The following is a 19,308-nucleotide window of genomic DNA, read 5'->3' as shown; positions in this document are numbered from 1 at the left end:
TTCTAACTGCTGATAGTGCCAGGGCTTTTCTCTGCACATCTGATAACAAACAATGGTTCTGCCACCTGTGCAATACTGAAACTGCTCACAAACACACTTTCAGGCTGTGGAGAACAAAGTTTGTGTTCTTTGCTATCAGGTGTTCACCTTTTTTCAGCACCATGCGCACTCCTTTACTTTCCACTAAATGCTTCCCAAAAACTATTAAGTGTCTGAGACCTGTCTGTTACCACATGCTACTTGTTTATTTTGTTATTTTTTTTTTTTTTTTAAGAATAGAACATACTTTTAATCAATAAAATAAATATCTACTACAATACAAAAAATCTCCACAGCAGTCCCTGGAATACAAGGAAATTAAATATGCTTCTTGTAAATGGCTCCTTCTCTTGTAGATCCAACTTATAAATTAAATAAATAAGAAAAATATAAATACACATATCAAGATAGAGCAATTATTAAGAAGAAATATTAACCATCTCCACCTCCATCCTCATACTGCTTAAAGCTATTAATTAACAAATTAAATACTACTACAACAATGCAACTTTCTCAACAGACAAAACTCTTGCTGTCCTGGACTGTGTTTGGGTGCTTTATGGGCCATGATAGCTACAAGGGCAGATACCACAAATGCTCACTCTCTTAATTACACCTAATTCAGCAAATGGACTTTTCCCAGTGTCTGTCCATCATCCTTATTTTTGCTTTGTTTAGTAAATGGGACCAAAAAAGGGACCTAGTGATTGCTGTTCTCCCTACTCTTTGAATGTATGTATTGCTATGCAAGGGAGCATTGAATTTACTAGGTTTACCTACATGTGTAAAAATACACATATGGGTTTCTGACAGGATTTCTATGGGCTGAGGAGGGGGCTGAAGTGTGGTTGGTGATATTTGTAAAAGGTGTTTCAGGAAACTCTTGACCACGGCTCCAACTTGGTTCAGTCATAGAGGACCTGGCGTTGGCAGGGTCAGGGTGCTCAGACCATTGCACAGGGTCAGTGTGGCAGGCTCTAATTTAAAGGTGGGTTGGGTCCCTGTGAGAAATCTGCTCTGGTGCTGTTCGGGTGTGCAGCATTCAGTGGGTGTCGGCACTGCTCTTGCACGCCGGGGCAGAGAACACATGGTCAATACCAGGTCACCACTGCCAGCACGTGGTTCACAAGGAACTCTGTTCTCCTTCTTTCCCAGGAGCAAGAAATAAAAGCAGGAGAGAAGATCATCCCAGTGTTTGGCTGCTGGACCAGAGAAGGACTTTTACTTTTGGTAAAGAGGAGGGAGAGTCTGTGTGATTTCTAGGTGCAAAGTTGTCCTCTGACTAGTTGAGCACCTCTGAAGGAGGAGCCTGTGACTGAAGCAGTGATGGACGGCTGAGCGAGAGGGCTGACAGAGGTATTTCATGAAGGTGTAGTGCTTCTCTCTCCTTGGCAGACTCTGGACTGACCTGGCTCCAGCAGTATGAAAAGCCACAGTACCTTTTAAAGTAAGAACTTCCATCCCCATCCTACTACCACTTCCACCATGTCCAGCCCTAAACAGGTTTTCCCTGCTGCCCTCCTTGGAGCCATCAGGGACATATTCTGTGTAAAAGCTATTGGGCTTCTCTATTTGTTTTCCCATTCCATGAACTTTGGTTGCTCAGGATGTTAAGCTGCAAACCTTTCCTGTGTGCTGCTCCACCCCACTCAACCAAAAGTCAGAAGACCTGGCTGCCTTTCCCTCCCATTCAGGTGGTCCCTTGGTACTCCTGAGCTGGTGACCCCTGACCAGGGCCAGCTGCCCCTCACTATCATGGCACTGTCTGTGATGGCATCTCAGTGCATTTCACTGCACTGGCTGCAGGCAAGCAAGTTTCAGATGGGAGCTCCTTCCCTCTGCTACTGTCACAGAGTAAGACCTTTATTTTTAATTTACGCTTTGGTGCACTGGCAGTTAGATTAGAGGCCATCAATACTATGAACAACAGGAGATACGCCTCCTCCAACTTTAAATGTAAAGTTCTGTATTTAGGGAAACCAGTGGTTTTTTTAATAACTAGGAGAGCACTTACAGAAGGCAAGCACTGCTCATGACTAATATAACATTGTCCATAACAGTGGTGAAAGCTTTTTTTGTAAAACTGTTCTGTTCTTTTTTGGGAGAAAAGCTGGAGGGGACTTGACCGGGAATTTCTAAATTGGAAAAAAAAAAAAAAAAAAAAAGGAGAAATTTTTTTAAAGCAAGTTCCATTAAATCCATCTATTCATAAGCACAGGTCTCTTACATGCAAATATCTCACACTTAGTCACCTAGTTGCACCATTTACAAATTTCCTTCCTCCCAGTATTTTGTGCACTTAATGTGATATTCTCTGCCACGTGGGTAAAGGGTAAATTGCTGACTAGCATTTCACTTAAAAGCAGGTTCTACAGCAGAAAGTATCCCTTGAGGTTATCCTGTTGCTCATAGTTTGATCTGACAGGACACCTTAAAACACAAATCACTTGTCATATAGCAAAACTTGGTACATATGCTTGCAAACTTGCTCAGTTCTGGCCCACTGTTTTAGAATTTTTGCATCTTTTACTCCTGACTTGAAACATCAAAACTGAAGGAAAAAAGATGTTTATCATGTGTCATTCAGCCAAGCATATCACAAGGTGTGGTTTTTATCTCATGATATGAGAGGGGAAAGACGACAAGCAGTGGTAGATCCCTGGGATTTAATGGCACTCTGTAATCAACCTGTTGCCTTGCAGGAATACACAAACCTCTTGGCAGGCTTTTCTTGTGCAAGTCTGAGCTCATTCAGACAGGACATAGAAAATGGTGAATGGGTCAGCAGTAGTCTCCGCATCATTGTGTCAAGATGTAAATCTAGTGGGATAGTTGGGATTTTAGTGTAATGCAACAAGGAAAGGCCATTGAGCTGTATCATGTTCACCATTTTTACCTTAGTTAGCCTTTCTCCCACTGTTCTGAGGCAATGGCATCAAGTAAGAAGAGGATATAATTTTCCTGGATGAGCTGTGCTGCATCTGTTCCCTCATGGATCCTAAAAACACCTTGTCCTGCTGAAGGACCTTCTGCCTTTCCAAGTGATGCTGAGCCTTATCAGTCCGCCTCAAAGGCACTGTTTGTTGCCCCCAGGTACTCTGACTTCTTCTTGTGCTTCATCCACATCTTCCTCAGGAGGCTGGGTGTCCCGCACAGGTTGCCTCCTGTCAGCGGTAGGGAAGCTTCTGCTCCTGGAGGCAGGGCCAGGTCATACTCTGTTGTCTTCCTCCAGCGCTGCCTGTGGCTAACAAATAAAACACAGATGTGTACAGAGGGCTTCTCCCCGGCCCTTCTTCCCTGCTGATGGTGACCGGGCACTCAGAACCAAGAGCTGTCTGCTAGAAAGGTGTATCCATGCCTGGCCCATCCCTGGGACTGGTAAGTCTGGAATGAGCAGAGGCTCTGTGGGTCTGGGGGCTTGGATGCTGCAGCTGCCACCACTCAGCTTGGTGGCCTTGTTCTCTCAGTGTCAGAGGGAACACTCACACAAGGGAACGGACTACAAGTGGGACCACTCTAAGTGCATCCTCTCTAGCAATTGCCACCCAACAAGGACCGGGGGGATTGCCCAAGGAGAGAGCTGGGCCCTTCCACCAAAGTTCCAGGGACCATGTGGCGGTGCCCAGGACTGGTGAGCTCCACTGGCTGAGAGGAGTGTATGGAGTGCGAGGACACTGTGACATTGAGCTAGTTACTGTCCCTCAGGAGACAATGGTGGCATCTCAAATCCCACCCAGATCCATGTCTGGGTTAACTCCCTGCTGATGAGTGCATTTGTACTGTGGTCAAGCTGTTCCTTAATCAGATTTAAAGACATAATATTTTTTTAATTAATTACACTTTATAATTACATTTTAGGGCAAATATTATAGACTTCCTAGGGGAAAAATACTTATATTTTGAATTAGGATGATTTTTTTCTAGTGATAAAGTAGAGCTGTAATGGGCACTGAGATAGCTGTATAAATGGCCATGGCTGATAATAAAATCAGCATATCCTTTACCAATCTCTCCCTGCCTTTGGGAAACAAGAGGTAAGAGGCATGGCTGGAGGGTGGGAAGGGACTTACTCTTCCACAGAAGCGTGGTTGCGTGTGGGCGAGCCTGTGACAGCCACAGCTTTCACTGTGATACGGGCAACTGGAGATGGAGGAATCTGTGGGAGGATAAAGCACATCATTAGGAAATACCACTGATGAGTAGGGACACCGGTTCATCTGAGGAAAGAGGCAGTTTTAAGAAAACCAGTAAATACTATAAATCTCTTAACAAGAGAAAGCAGGTTAAGGATTTGACTGCCCCACTCTCACCCACACAACTACCAGTTGCTCACGTGAATGTTCTCATTGAGCTCAGCACAGGCCTTGCTTGAGCGAGAGTTACACCTCCCGTCAAAGAAGGGATGCTTGCCGAACTTCTCATTCCCTAGTTTTTATGTTTAGCTTCCTGAGGCAGGGAGGTTTTGTGCAGACTGAGCAGCCCGTCTCTTGCAGGTCTCCACCTCTACGGCTGCCTGGGAAGCAGATGTCTCAGCCATCACAGCTCCTTGGGCATTCAGAAATGTTTCCCTGTTTGTTGGGTGATGCTCTGTGGTATGGGGTGCCCTGGTTATGCTCCAGTTCTGCCACAGCCCCACAAGTGCCTGATCACCCACTTCCTCCTTGTCTTATTTGATCCTAAATTGCCCACCAGAACTGAGCCACGTTTTCCCATAAACAGGTCTCTGAGAATAGCATATCCTCCAAGATGGTAAATTAAAGTGTGAATTGCCCAGAAACAGAAAAAAAAGTCAAAAATTTTGAGGTGATCTCATTATTTCAGGCAATAAGAACACTTACTGATTCTACCTGCAATCCTGAAAAAAATGTTCATATTATTGTCACTACCATAACTGGTCTTAAGCTTTCTAGGGCTATTTCTCCTTGGATTAATCTGAGACTGGGTACATTTAGATGTGTTTTTCAAGTATCCTAAGACTTAGAGACGTTTGAAATCACTTTCGCAAGCATCCTTTGAAATTTAACTGTGTTAATTATTGGTAGGTTTGATTAGATTCATTACACTGAATAACATTAGTTTGAGCCATCCTTAAGTATCGTACTGTCATTTTTCTTGTGTAGCCCAGCTATCAGCTAGAAAGCATGCTTCAGACATCCAAAAGAGTCTCTGAAGCCATAAAGTTTTGATAGCATGGTCTGGTGTTGGCCAGAAACTATTCAAAATAATTTTTTCTCTTTGAAAAAGTTCATTTTTATTAAATGCAAGGACTATGAAAATTAGGGGGGGTTGTAAGACAAAGAAGGGAGGGAGAGCATTTTAGTAAAGGTGAGTAATTTTTAACCAAAGTATTTTTTCTGTCTATTAGAGAACACATTTTGGGGTTTTGTACAATAATTTTCCCATCAACTCTTTATTGAAGTTTCTGACTTTTGAGATTATCATGTCAGGTTGGTGAACTGGAGAGTACAAATTATTTGATGCTTGTGCCACTTGAGAAATTTTTTTTTTCCCAATTTGCGAAATTCCCTGAGAGACAAGAGGCTAGTTTCTCTCAGCTGTTGCAGGTGGCTGAGTATCCAGAAGAGGAGCATGCCTGTTTCCATCCCACCACTCTTCCTGCTCCCTGAGGGGCATCTCTCTGTCCTATGCCTCTGCTCTCAGCTAAGGGATCCTCTGGCATAAATTATGTTTCAAGCTTTAACAAAGGCTGTGAAATCTGCAGGTACTGCAACAGACTGACACGCTGTTACTGTGGGACATGCTGACAGGTACAAGGTTTTAAGATGCATTGGTAGTTGATCTTGCTCTATTTGCTTACCAAGGATTTTCCGTCCAACAGGTGATTATAGGACTTGGATGACTCTCGTTCAGTAATTCCCACTGCAAAGCATAAGAAACATGATATTATCTGCAATTATCCCATTGGCACAGCTTGTATGAAAAACCTCCTTCCATGCAGTAAAACACAGACATGGACAGAGCCCAGATACAGGTTATAGTCCCACCAGATTTGGTTATAGCCAAAAGAGCAGAGTTTTCTTTACTATGATCATCTATTGTGATGTCAAAGTAAGTGATTGTGGGATTACTTAAGTCATTCTGGAAAGTCTCTCAGCTTGCTCCTGGACTTTTCGAATGAGATGACAAAACTGCCCTTAGCAGACCAAGCTAAGTGGGAGCCCTTTCCTCCTCTGTAAACACTCATGTATCTCTACAGGCAAAGAGCCCAAATGCTGCTCCTCAGCCCCCACTGCAGGTTTGTCCTGCCTAGGAGATCATTCTCTCCTTTCTGGATTGCCCTGGAGAGTTATTTTAACCTAGGCAGTGATGTGTGCTATGTCTGCCCTGTCACAGGGAGGGATTTCCACCTTTTTGCCTGTGGCTGAGTGACATCTCTCTCTGCTGTCCTCAACTCTGAAGGTTACCCTTCAGTTTCAAGTAATTGCTCATCCAATAACTTATCCCTGGATAAATACTCACTGACATTCCTGCTCACTGTGCCAAAGAAATAAATGAGTGAGGGATGCCAGTTTTTTTCTTGCAGCCAAATGCTCCTATTTGGCTGTGGGAGTGTGGACCTCTCTACTGCTCCCACCAAAGGAATATAAATAATGACAGGAAATATGGAAACAGCCAGGGTGCTGCTTATAGTGCTGTCTCCAGCACGACTTGGCAATCAGAACTGTCTTCTCCTTCTGGGGGCAATATTTGACTATGATAAATATCCTAACCAGCTTCTTGCTTCCTGCTCCACCCTCCCTCCAGTAATTCCATTAGGTACCTTACTGTATCCCTCACATCAAAGTTAATACAATTACCTCCTCTCATCTTGCGTATTAGGTACTAACAGTATTCAGCAAGTGGATCCAGGCATCAGTGCTTCAGCTAATGCCCATATTTTTTCTTTTTGTTTGGTTTTCTTTTTCTCTTATACTGTCGGATTCTTCCCTTCAGCCCATCCCTCTTATTAGATAATGTTTTAGCGAATTTTTGCAAAATATCTAAGCAAAAGAAAGTCCTCATGGCTTCAGGTTTGTAGTTGCTCCCCTCAGGACAGTGGTGGCTGGATGCAGTATGAATTCCACTTCCAGAAGTACCCTCTCACATGCTGGAATGGACTGTCCTGCTTTGCTCTTTGTGCAGGATTTCTGATGCTAGCAACAAACATGCTAATGGCCTCACCTGTGATCTTTTGTTTGTTTGTTTGTTTTTTGTTCTAATTTAAACTTAGTTTCTAAGTTCTGCATACTCATTTCCCTTTCTCCTCCTATGAAACTTGTTTTCCCCTTTTCTGCTCTTCTTTTTAGGTTCCTACAGCTTTTCTCGTTGGCACCTTTCTGTCATCCTTTACCTCTCATCTCCCCTAACAGCAGTGACCAGCAGTCCCTCCCTTCTGTCTCTCTGGCTCCCTGCCGTCCTTTACCCTGTAGCCAGTCCCAGCCACTCCTCCTCCTGTCCCTGCTCCAGTCCTGAAGCTCCAGTTCTTTTTTCAGCCACATCTTGGCTCTGGTCCTTATTTGAGATCTTTCCTTATGGCCTCAGGCTCAGTTCCTTCCTTCCCAGTTTCCCAGGCCCCTCTCTTGTCTGGTCTGTGTTCTTAATGGGATGGCTTATGTGCAGTGTGGTTGCAGGCTGGCGATATGAGGAACATGCATGTTCATGGACCTGCTTTAGAGATTTTGTACCTTTTAGCACCTAAATGTCCAGTTTCTCTTGGAAAAACATGCCATTGGGATTTCTTTAAAGGCATATGACTTGCCTGCATCTGGGTGACATTGCAAAGGAGAGCAAAAGGTATTTTTGATTAAAAGGCCATCCCATGTGAAACTACACAGCCCTGCTCCAGCTTCAGTCTTCCAAACATAACACAGCAGTGTTGGAGGAGCTGCATGACCACTCTGTTTATGTTTACTCATCTCCTTGGTTTTGTATTGGCAAGCTCTATTTTTCCTTCATGGTTTCTTACAAATATGCTGAACAAGTATTGGTTGCCAAAAATTCAGGTCTGTGGCTGACATCCAGAATCTGAAATCTCATCCCAAATGATTATGTTCTGGCTAATTCTAAGCAACTGAACAGGGATCTTATACAATAAGATGACTCAGGCAAACTCAATAATTTACAATTTATCATCTCTAAAGTATTGTCAGGGAGTGTTTATGACTCTGCATAAAGTGAGTTTATGACTCTGAATAAATTGAGCAATGCCACGGTCATTATCTCACTAATTCCTCTGGGTATTTTAAGCATGGAATTATCCTCCAGGTACGTAATAAAGTTCCTGCTTTTCTGCAAACTGGAAGACTGCAGTATCTAAAAATGTTCTCCAGGCACGGAGGAATAAAGCCCTTTCCCTGTACTTACCGTGCTGGGCAGTGCCCTTGGCGGGGCAGGCTCCCCGCTGCCCGCCCTGCAGGCAGCCCACGCCCCGCGCCTCCTCCTCGCCCCTCGCCTCGTACAGCACCTGCAGGAGCTCGCCCTGCTGGGGCTGGCGCTCCGATATGGCCACCACCTACAGGGGAGAGGAAAACCACCCCATTACACCCGGCCCTGGGGATTAGGTGGTCTGTCGAGGTCATGGGGGAGCTGAAAGGCTGCTTGTTCCTCCCACTGCTTTACTGTCATCCAAAAGGGATTTTGTCAGGTGGGGACTGAGGGATTTGTGGGATTTTGTTTGGCTCCAGCTTCTGTGCTTTGTATAGAGGTATAGGAAAATCCTGCTGGGTCTTTCTGGGACCCAGCTACTTAGTTGCACCTTTCTGTATTCTCCTCAGGAGACTGAAACCTGCTCTTTTCCAAACTGTACTGTATAGGGTATGCCTCCGAGATAACTCAGATTTAATTTCTTATTGCATCACATCTTGGAAAACCAGTCAAACTTATGCAATGTGAATTAAAAGTGCTGTTTCCTTATGGTCTGTCCTGTCTTTTGAACTTACATTTTGTACCTAGTAAATGACTACAGAGAATACGAGGCAGTGAGGAATTGGGCTCCTAGAGATTAATTTTCACAAACATTAGCTCACTCAAACAAAACTCACTGACAGCTGCAACTTTGAGCACCAGCCCTCCCCCTCATATCTCCAACAGTCTTTGAAAACAGGCATGAAAAAAATCAAGTTCTTTTCTAATCAATAAGACACTAAGCCATGGCACTCACTGTGCTGTCACAGGCAACTGGGGAGGCCAGAGCTAATGTGAATTTGAAAAAACAGGGATGCACCTCAAGGAAATGGATTCATCAGGACTGTTATGCAGGATGGTCTGGAAAGAGTTTTCTCAAGAAGATCAAAGTTCCAAGAGCACGGAAAGAGTGTTTCATACTTTGTTGGTGGTTTTCCACCCTTCCTTAAAGACTTGCTGCTGTCATACAGAGAACCACTTAAACAGGGTGAAGATCCAAACCAGCAAGGAAACAAGACAGATGGCAACTATTCAGAGTATTTCCTATTAGACTTACTTGTGTTGGAAGATCATGAGAAAAGCAGTTACTTGCATCTAACTGATGAGTGGTAGTTGCTGTCTACATGTTTTAGATATAAATATAGTTATTTTGTCTCAAGACTGAGACCAACAACTGACCGGCCCACTACTGGCATAGAAAAAGCCTTAATTCTATCTATTGCTCTGCCTTCTAACACACACTCAAGATAAAAACAAGACCCTATTCAAGTATGTCCCCTCACGCCAAATTGTCCATTTCCTCTGATTAAGTTTTAATTCAGTTTGCCATTAATCTGCAATATTCTGTGTAGGTGATTTTTTACACAGACATAAAACCACATGCAAACCCATGTTTTCCAAAACAGGAAAGAAGAAAATTCCCAACCTGACCACTTTTAACTCTTTTGTCTCCATGTACCCTCAGGAGTCTAGAGAAGGCTATACTACCTCAATCCTACTGACTAGTAGGATGAGGAGCAGAAACTGCCCAACAACAGGCAAAAATACTTCTGGAAAAGGCAGGTAAGGCAACCAAAGCCTAATCCAAGGCTGAACAGGACTTTTCTCCTATTTCTGTGGATTTTGACACACAGCCTAACACACTCTGTGTGCTGTAAACTACCTAAAGACATGCTCAGTGTTAAGTTAAAGTTAAAAGGACTACTGGTGTCCTTGAAGACAAACAGATGCCATAGGAGGCTGCAGCTGGCTCCCAGCTCTACTGATCACAAATCTGGAGCTGCCAAAAGAGCCAAGCCCCAGCACTGCTCCAATGTTTCTGAAACGAGGGTGATGCTGGTTGTGAGACGCCTCCTGTTGCTGCTTAAGCTGTTGGCATTGGCTCCCTCCAGCTGCCCCTGGACCAGGTCCAGCACCTCCCCATCCTTCTGCAGCAGCTCCTTGTAGGCTGCAGGCTCTTGTGTCCACACACGCCCTGACCACACAAACCTTGCAAGCTGCTTACCAGGGCATCACCCCCTTCACCACAGTGACACCAGTGGAGACACCTGTCTTCAGTACTAATATGATGAGACTGTGGCTGGCAAGGGTCTCTAATGACAGTCCTTGGAGTCTGCCTCGTGTGAACCGAGCTCTTCCAGCTTTCAAGGAACGTGACAAAGCTCATCTTTTCCCACCATCTCTGGAAAAATGCCCAGTGCTCTTGGACACACTTAGCTGGTGTGTGACAGAAAATGTCATCAAACCTCTGCTGCTGAGACACCTGAGGTCACTTATTTTGCATTGTCATGGAAAGAGCATTTTTGGTAAGTAGCATGCTGGCTGCAGTCACCTCTAACCCTGAAAGTGGCTTTTTTGATCAGTGTAAACCACCACGGACTTGAAACTTAACATTCTGCCTACATGTTGCACAGAATGAAATATGGCTTGGGGAAAAGAAGTAGGATTTTTATTTTGATTAATAGCAAGAATTATTTAGGCACATTGTCTATGTTTTTGAGATTCCTTGTTACATATGATGTCAGTAATGCCAAAATGCCTTCAAGCAGTAGAATCTGTATAAATAAGTTACAGTTTCATTTTCCATTACAGCTGGAGACAACAGTGCAGTCTCTATAACTGTAGTGGTTAGGTCCAAAATACTCATTACTTACTTATTTACCTTATGTGAGATAAGAATTAGGAGAAAGCAAAGCAGGCACAAAATTTAAAAGAATGACAATAACCCATGACAATAGCATATCTTCAGTGAACATCTTTGCCGCATTTGGTTGTAGCACACTTGGGAGTTCCTTATCTCCTAATTCAAGATTTCACAGTGACTTTGGCTACCTCACCCATTACTGTAATATGTAAAGACTTATCTAGGTCAGGAAACTAAACCTGCTGTAGCTTGGTTTTGATCTAAAATGGAGCTGACATTTCTCTAGGGTACCTAGGGTAAGGCAGAAGGATCAACTGGGAGTCACTTTTCTTTTCTAGACATACCAGGAGATATAAATCTGTGCAAATGACAGAGTCAGCCGAACTATGCGGAATTAGCAAACTGCTCTCTAAAAACCTACTGTTTTTAGAACCTGTAAATCCTTTGACTGGCCCAGTTTGTTTGCAGGACACCGACTCTGAAACCAGAGCTCAGCAAACTTTGCCATGCACATGAGAGCATTGAGGCCTGGCATGCCTACTGTCAGAATTAGCTGTGTTAAGAGGGAAGGGGCACGGAGGACACAGGATGGTTGCAGAGAGCCTGTTCCAACCATCCTGATCCAGGACTTAAAATCCACTGCCAACCAACAACCATCCAGAAAAGGTGACAATGAAATATCTGGCTTTGGATAAAACTTTGAAAGTTAGAGTCTGGACAACAAAATGCGTGTTAGCGGAGAAAAATCCAGATTTGTAGAGTTAAGTTCTTCTTGATGGCCTAATGCTGAGCTAATTTTTAATATGGCAGCTCTAGCATGCATAGGGGTATTTTCTACTTTCTTGCAAAGTAGCCAGGTACTGGTGTCCAGACAGTTCTACCCAAGGGATTTTGGGGCTAGAAGAAGAAGGGAAGAGAAGGGAAGGATCTACTATCATTGGAAATAATTTTTAATAGGGCAATAGGAACTGCAAATATACATATTGGTGAAATGCTCAGCTAAAATAAAAGGTGTTTCCGCCTTTCTGTCACCCTCCTGCAGTCATTATCATGCTTTTGGGATGGGTTCTTGTATGTGATGGAAGTTACCCCCCACAGTCAGTAATTTGAATGTTAAATTGCTTAATGCTACACTGCTTGAGTATTTCTGCTGCAAAAAAAAAAAAGTCTGGCAGATGTCCACGTTAGTTGCTATTTTTGTCCTTGCTGAGGATTAAAGCTGTGCATCCACTACAATCACCAGAGCAGAAGACTGTATGTCAGCTGAGGCATTTTTACAGCTCTGACTGCAGGTGCAGATGTAAAAGTGAAAAATAAATAATCATTCTGAGACTTTTCTGTGGGTCTAGAAATTGGCAATCACAACTTCCTCACAGGCACGTCTATTCCAGTATGTGCAATTTATTTCAATGCTTACTTGTGAGCTGTAAGCAGCTGCATCCCACTGAAGAAGAGGAATGTCTAAGAGGTGACTGTGCCAGTCACTTTGGTTTGAGAGCCATCCTTGTTTTTGTAGCTGGAGCTGCAGACCATTCCTCAGGCTTGGTGCTCCCACTGCTAATGCGATGCTGCCTGCATCATGACTAAGAGCCAATCAAACGACATCCTTAATTGGGGTCAGGAAAACCCCAAAGGAAAAAAACCCCAATCCTCTTAAAATACAGCAACAAAACAGGGACTTTCTTATCTTATTTTCTTAGGCCTTTACGAGTACAGTGCTGCCACAGCAGCTGATCCAATCCAAATTAAATATTAGATGCTTCCATTTAGTAGAAACAACTATCTACTGAGATTTGAAACATGATAACAGACATAGAATTGCCCTTGATTTTGATGAAAGCCAGCTGAAAATTTTCAGCTGAATAGTTCTATGAGAAATTTTGTCAAAAAAAAAAAAAAAAAAGAGGTGAATTATCTAAGCATTCTGTTTCATCAAGTCAGAATAGTTCACTTTTGGTTTGGTCAATTTCTGCTGTTTTTATATTACATGGAAAACAAAATACACCAAAGGTTTAACAAATAAAAGTGGGATATCTCAAAATGTCTTATTTTGAGTAACACTCCAGCAGTCTGACTCATCCTCATTTGGAATGAAGAGTAATTTTGAAATCTCCGCCTGAGCTGTGGGACAAAACCAATAAAACCAAGACCGTCACAATTTGGGAAAATACACACATGCATAGTTTCTACCCCAAAAAAATGACAGACATGTTACTGACTCTTCCTGGGGACCACTTCAGGTGTCCTGTGATGTACTGGGATCCTGTGATGTGCTTTAATAACCAAAAGAGGGGATGGGAGTGAGTGTGGTGAGTTTTTTTTCCAGTGCACAGATAAGTGTGGTAATGAGGACTTACAGTTCTGTGGGGACATCAGGGAATCAGCAATACAAAGAAAAGGCTCTCTAAAAATAAGGATGGAGCTGGGAAGTAGGAAAGGGCATGGAAAAAGGAAAGACCGTGGAGCAAAATACTTCAACAAAGTGCTAGAGAGGAGATAGGTCTGTGGTGAGAAGAAATGCTTTGGTAGAAGAGTCCCAAACTTGTAAGAAGTACTTTGATATGCAGAAGAGACTGTCATTCCTGCAAATCAGCTAAAAGGATTGTAGAAGCGGTTGTGAACGGGTCAAGTAGATTTAAGGAGGGAAAACTGTCTCTGAAGGCAAGAAACCTCACACCCATGTGTGAAAGCACCCGAACTTGCAAGACATTTACTCAGAGCATGAAAAATGTTCGGTTATTTGAATCTGGGGGTGCCTCGCCTGCAGGGAGTGGGTAAAGCTTCCTCTGTGCCCTCTGCACTGGGGCTGAGGCAAGGGCAGGCAAGCACTGCTGGGACCAGGGGACAAACTTCCTCCCTGGATGGCTCAGTGCCAACCTTTTGGGTCGAAATGACAGTGTTTTTCTCCCGAATTCCCTAGGATACTGGCTGCTTGATTAACATGTGTACTGATATGATTTGTTTACTTTTCATTCCTGCATGTCTCTCTGGAATTATTGTGAAGGCTCTATGGATAAGAATTAAGTCTGTGATTCCCTCAGATGGCCAGTGTTGATAAGCCACTATGTTCATTTTGACTGGCTCTTCATGGCAAGACTGTATTTTTTTTTGTTTCAAAGCGCTTCTGTAAATAAACTGCAGCTTTACAGAAACTCGCCTTTCTGTTTTGCAGCCCACTCCTTGCATCAGACACTGATGCACTTCTTTACCCTGAAGGATCTGCTTCCTATTTACCCACAGCACTTTTAAGGGTAAGCATAGCCAACTAGAATTAAAAAAAATAGGGAGAGGAAAGGAGATTTTTCTTACACTCTTTGTCAGGATGTGCTGCGTAGCTTTGTCTCGTCTTCGGGCAGGACTACATGCTGCAAAAAGAAGAACAGGAACATGGTCAGGATGCTGTGGAGGTGGACAAGTGCCTCTAAAAGTCCTCTGTAGGAGCACACTGGGGGCATGGTGGAGAGAGGGGGAACAAGAAAGGGTTTAAGGAAGATTCCAGCTGAAACAATCCAAAATAAAGTTTTCTTTGATGTCGTCTCAGAGACCATGCTCTAGCTATGGTCTAGCTATGGTCTAGCTACAATACAGACATCTGTGGACACAGGGCAACAGCCTATCCCCAGTTTCTGCACCTCTCCCATAGGCTTCCAGGAGGAACACTCTTTCTCCTTTCTCAGTTTTGATCTGGCCTTCCACCTGCCAATATTTCAGTAGGAAATGAGTAGTGTATACATTAACTTGGAGACTATTATGATTTTTATCTAGTTATAGGCTTTATCAATAAGCTCAAACTCCCTCATGACATTATTTCACTTTTACTGCATGATGTCCAAAGCACAACATTTGCACTAAGCCTAAAGTTTTCTTTTTCAATCCTCAAACTGACCCATTCAGTTCTTTAGCTTGGGACATTTTGCTTAAAGTCTGTTTCTCAATTTTATTTCTTAGATCCATGAAGACACCAAAATCATAGAACAACTAGCCAATAGACACACAGGATGCCAGGTCCATAAGCCAAGTTTTTGTCTGGACTGAAGCAATTGGTTTTGGGTGACAGTTTTACTGGACTAAGTGAAGGCTCTTTAAACTCTTGTTGTTTGAGTTAGACTTGAAACTGGCCTGAAAGACTGTGATACTCCCAGCTCTCCCTCTCATCATTTCTTACCCTGCCTTGTGTTCAGGCTACTGGAGCTGCAGGATTTAGCTGCCAGTGACAGAAACAGGCTTGCAAAAAGCTGCCAAATGTGGAGAATTAACTCCGTTTCTAAAGGCTGACCCTGGGGGCAAGGCACGTGAATGGGGGTTTCCTATTCAGGCTCTGTGTATAATCCAAAGGCTTTGAAGAGCCAGGAAGGTTTGTTATAGGATGATGGGTGACTCCTACTCCCCAGGTGAGCTTTCCTTGACGTTGTTGGCATACATTTAACTCCAGGACTCGCAGTGCTTATCGCTGCTATGTATTACTGTTTGCAGAGTTTTGGAGCTGTGGAAGCAGCTGGAGGTCATCCAAGGCTGCTTGTTACCGCAGCCAAACTCCTCAGATGGCAGGAATAACAAGTGACTGGGCTTTCCAGGGCTCTGCTACAAGCAGAGCTGGCAGCGAGACCAAGGTCACTCTTCCTAGAGAGCCTGTGTGTGTCTAGCAGCCACCCCTCCACACCCCAGTGAGGATCTAAGTACCGAGCATTAGGACCCCACCAGAGAGGACATTCTGGCCTGTGCTGTGGCTGTAGTGGAACTGGACAGGAACATGGGAGGGCCCCTGGGGCAGCCCATTGCAGCACAGGGCACTTCCACACTGAACTCATCACAAGTAAGTTATTTGCCTGCCCAGAGTGTGCTAAGCTGTCAGTATGATTATGGTCTGTTCTGCACGGTGTGGTATCCTCAGGGATCCTTACTGTCTTCTCCTGCAGGACACTTTTTATATTTTAAACCATGGTGAGTGTGGGATGAAAGCCAGACAAACATAATGAAGGTGGTTTGGGGTTTTTTAAAGCTAGGAATATGCTGTAAGTTGTTTATGAAGCAGCTTCCATCACCTTTACTTCTGGAATTTCACTGTGTGAGGACTAAACTAGTTACTCATAAGCAAAACACTCAAGTGCAGGAAAGTTTAGTGATGCAAGGAATTATCTATTTGTCTCTCTGGTACTTTAGGTATTTTACCACACAGTGTGAGGAGTACAGTTTTTAGAGATTTCTACCAGAAGCAAGTGCTGTTGTGCTGTTATAGCTGCTACCCAGGCTGTTGCAAAACGAACAACACATAAATGTGTCTAAGAGTAATAAATTTACCTACTTTCAGAGTACAGATGATTCACAGTCCCTCATCGCCTGTCATCTGCCAGAACGATGGCAAAAGGCTTACAGGGGCTGAAGGAAGGCAAGGCATGAAAGGGAAGTCGCAGCACCAGCAAACATGCAATTACTTGAATAGGCATTGAAAGAAGGGTGAATCACAGAGGTAGCCAGAAGTGACCCACTTGCATGGGAATACAATGGCAGCAATGCAAACAGTGGAGCTGCGAGGATGCTCCTGCAAACACGAATTTCTGCAGAGAGCTGGAGAAGGAAGAGAATGTAGGTAGATTTGCCTGTAAAGGGATGTTTGTACGTACAGCCCGGCTTTCGGGCAACAAATACAATTACAGTAATGGTTCACTCTGTCATTTCCACTTATATTCCAAAATTAAGCAGCTGAGAGCTCATGCTCGCAGCTTGCAAGTAAGGATCTGATTTGGCCCCACAATTTGTTTTCCCTGCTTTTCCCTGCTTTCTTGTTGCTGAAATATGCAGCCATTGAGTTTAAACTAATTTGTTCAATCAAATGCAGGCTGGGCTTTGTCCGGTTCTTACTCTTCATTAGAAGCAATTAATGTTAATCATGCATTCATTTCCAGGGCATGGCTTTGGAAATGTTCCACTTATTGAGCCAGCAGACTTAAATTCAACATTCATGCACTTCACCCACTTCTAACTGCTTGCAGAACTTAATTCTCTTTTCTATTACACAGAAAAGCCACACAGTTGCAAGCTGTCACTTTAGCAGTTACCTCATAGGTACAGCAACACCGATTCCAGATCTCCCAATTTTGCCAGAGCAAAGATTTTACAGACCCATAATACTGAAGCACCTGCATGGATTAGCTCGAGAAAGCAGCAGTGAGTGCTGGGCTGCAGGCAGAGCACAGCACGGCAGAACAGATGAGCTGCTCACTTCAAACGTTTCCCCGTTGCTAATCATCCCATCCCTCTAAAAGACAGCACCGTAGCAGTTGTTAGATTTTGATGTACTCACATTTGGATGAAATCACAGTGGTGAAAACTTCTAAATTTTCATCGCTGCAGCTGTAAATCTGGTGCATTTTCCACCTCTCCCTACTGACTGCCTTTCAGCTTCATGCAACCGCTCTGAACTTCTGGTAAATAGGTTTCACTAATCCAATCTGGCTCTGTGATCATTGTCCAGATCTACAAAGGACAGACTGATGCTGTGATCTCATCTCATTCCATATTCTTCATTGCAACATTTTCTGCTCCCATCTGCCTTTCGATGAATAATATTAACACAAAGATTTAATTTAGCTGTTACTTAAGCCTCTACTCAGATAGGAGCATTTTATTTTACATTTCCTTTTACCAGTGTGAAGAAACCTCTGCAATAGAGAGCTAATAATTAAAGTCTAATCTATAGGCAAACAAATGTTTACAGAAGTACTGCAAGGATTTTTGAAATAAGTTCAGTTAAATGTGTACTTTAAAACATTTACCATAAAAATTTGGTCCCTATATATAATGAGGAGATGATTCTATGTGTATTAAGAAAAGCATTTTGTGCTTTACCTTTTCATTTCATAAACAAATACTGGAATCCTGGGCATTTCAAAGTAAAATTTCAAAAGCAGATGTCTACAAAAGGCAGATGTGCATAGGTCTCCATGCCCCCTACACTTCTGTGGTTGCAAAGGGAGGGAAGGTGTCAGTCATAGGTGGGTTCCTGACTAGATGGCTCTGGGGCCTAATCCCATATTTATGCACTTCAATAAAGGGCTTTCTTGCCAAAGCTTTTCATTTCTTAATACTCCCATCAGAAATTGTTCCTTTCCACCTCTATGAATATCATCCCCCTCAACTTCTGGTGACTTAATGCTGCCATGGACACCCAAGACAGAGAATTTTGGCTTGCAGGCTCCAGCAACTGATGTAGTTGGAGCACTTTCAAGTGTGAATAATGATATTAAATTATATCAGTCTAATGAATAGCCTTCATTACTACCACGTGTCTGTCTAATTAACACAAAAACAATTAATTAACACGTGTGCTGTCCTCTTCTATAGAGGTCTGCCACCAACAGTCCCAGATGGAAAGTGCCAGTGAACATGGGCTGTCACTGTCATATTGATGAACGTTTCTTATTTGAAATAATAAATATTGGTCAAATAGCCATCCTGAGCCTGGAAGCATTTTGGTTGGGTGGAAGGTATCGCTGTTTCAAGAAAGCAGTGAGCGAAGAGAAGCTGTTGTCACTTGTCACCTCCCAGGGCAGGCTCCTGCTGTCCAGGGGCAGCAAAGCCTTTGCGGGGCTGGCGGCATTGTCCCAGGAAGCCGCGCCGTGCTTGAAGCAGGCAGTGGGACGGCAATATAATCAACCAAAAGTTCAATTAGTTTTTGATTTATTGCGCCACATGTTCTGCTTGTATGACTGATGTCATTAACATCAGGCTCGGCTGGCGCATTCATCTGTCCCTGCCCGGCTGCCTCTGAAGGCGCACGCACTCAACAGATGGGGAGCTGCACGGGTGCGAAGGCAATTGTTTACCCCCCTATTGTCCCTGTGTCAAGCAATCAACCCAAATCCATTACCCACCGAGAAAAAGATCAGCGCACCGTCCATTCAGCCCTGAATGGGGCAGAGGCGGTTATGCAGGAGGCTTTAAAAGCTTTCAAAAGGATAAAAAAAAATAATGAAGACCAACACTGAATAGTCGATTAAAAAAAAAAAAAAAAGCTATAACAAATCTAACCCCTCCTTTATTTCAGCTTCAGATATTCAGAGTTCTATGAGAAGAGGGGCACTTTTGGACCTAAGTCATTGTTTTCCTAATTCTAGGTATGACCTACAGATATTTTCAAATCATAGATGGGGTTTTAACATTAGAACAAGTATTGGGTGCTTCATCCTTTGAGGGTTGGTGGGATGTGGAAACTGAAGCGAGAC

General features: G+C 43.4%; 1 protein-coding gene across 2 annotated transcripts; it reads right to left on the bottom strand.

Annotated features, from left to right (window-relative positions):
* Positions 1-228: 228 nt before the first annotated feature.
* Positions 229-17,556, bottom strand: VXN (vexin). Of its 2 annotated transcripts, XM_042036408.1 has the most exons (7): positions 17,388-17,551; positions 14,396-14,451; positions 8,450-8,551; positions 8,404-8,419; positions 5,858-5,919; positions 4,110-4,195; positions 229-3,283 (listed from the first exon to the last, which is right to left on the bottom strand). In XM_042036408.1, the coding sequence occupies exons 1-7, from the start codon at positions 17,452-17,454 to the stop codon at positions 3,097-3,099; spliced, it is 576 nt and encodes a 191-aa protein (XP_041892342.1). In that variant the 5' UTR covers positions 17,455-17,551; the 3' UTR covers positions 229-3,096. The 2 variants fall into 2 exon arrangements, with proteins under 2 accessions (XP_041892342.1, XP_041892340.1); XM_042036406.1 differs by having other exon boundaries at positions 8,404-8,551; positions 17,388-17,556.
* Positions 17,557-19,308: the final 1,752 nt, after the last annotated feature.

Source organism: Corvus kubaryi, unplaced genomic scaffold, assembly GCF_017639235.1.
Source record: "Corvus kubaryi isolate FWS band 111438036 unplaced genomic scaffold, C.kubaryi_AGA036_p1.0 37385, whole genome shotgun sequence".
Taxonomy (NCBI): domain Eukaryota; kingdom Metazoa; phylum Chordata; class Aves; order Passeriformes; family Corvidae; genus Corvus; species Corvus kubaryi.
Note: the sequence above shows the minus strand (reverse complement) of the source record. Positions and strands in the feature narration are given on the sequence as shown.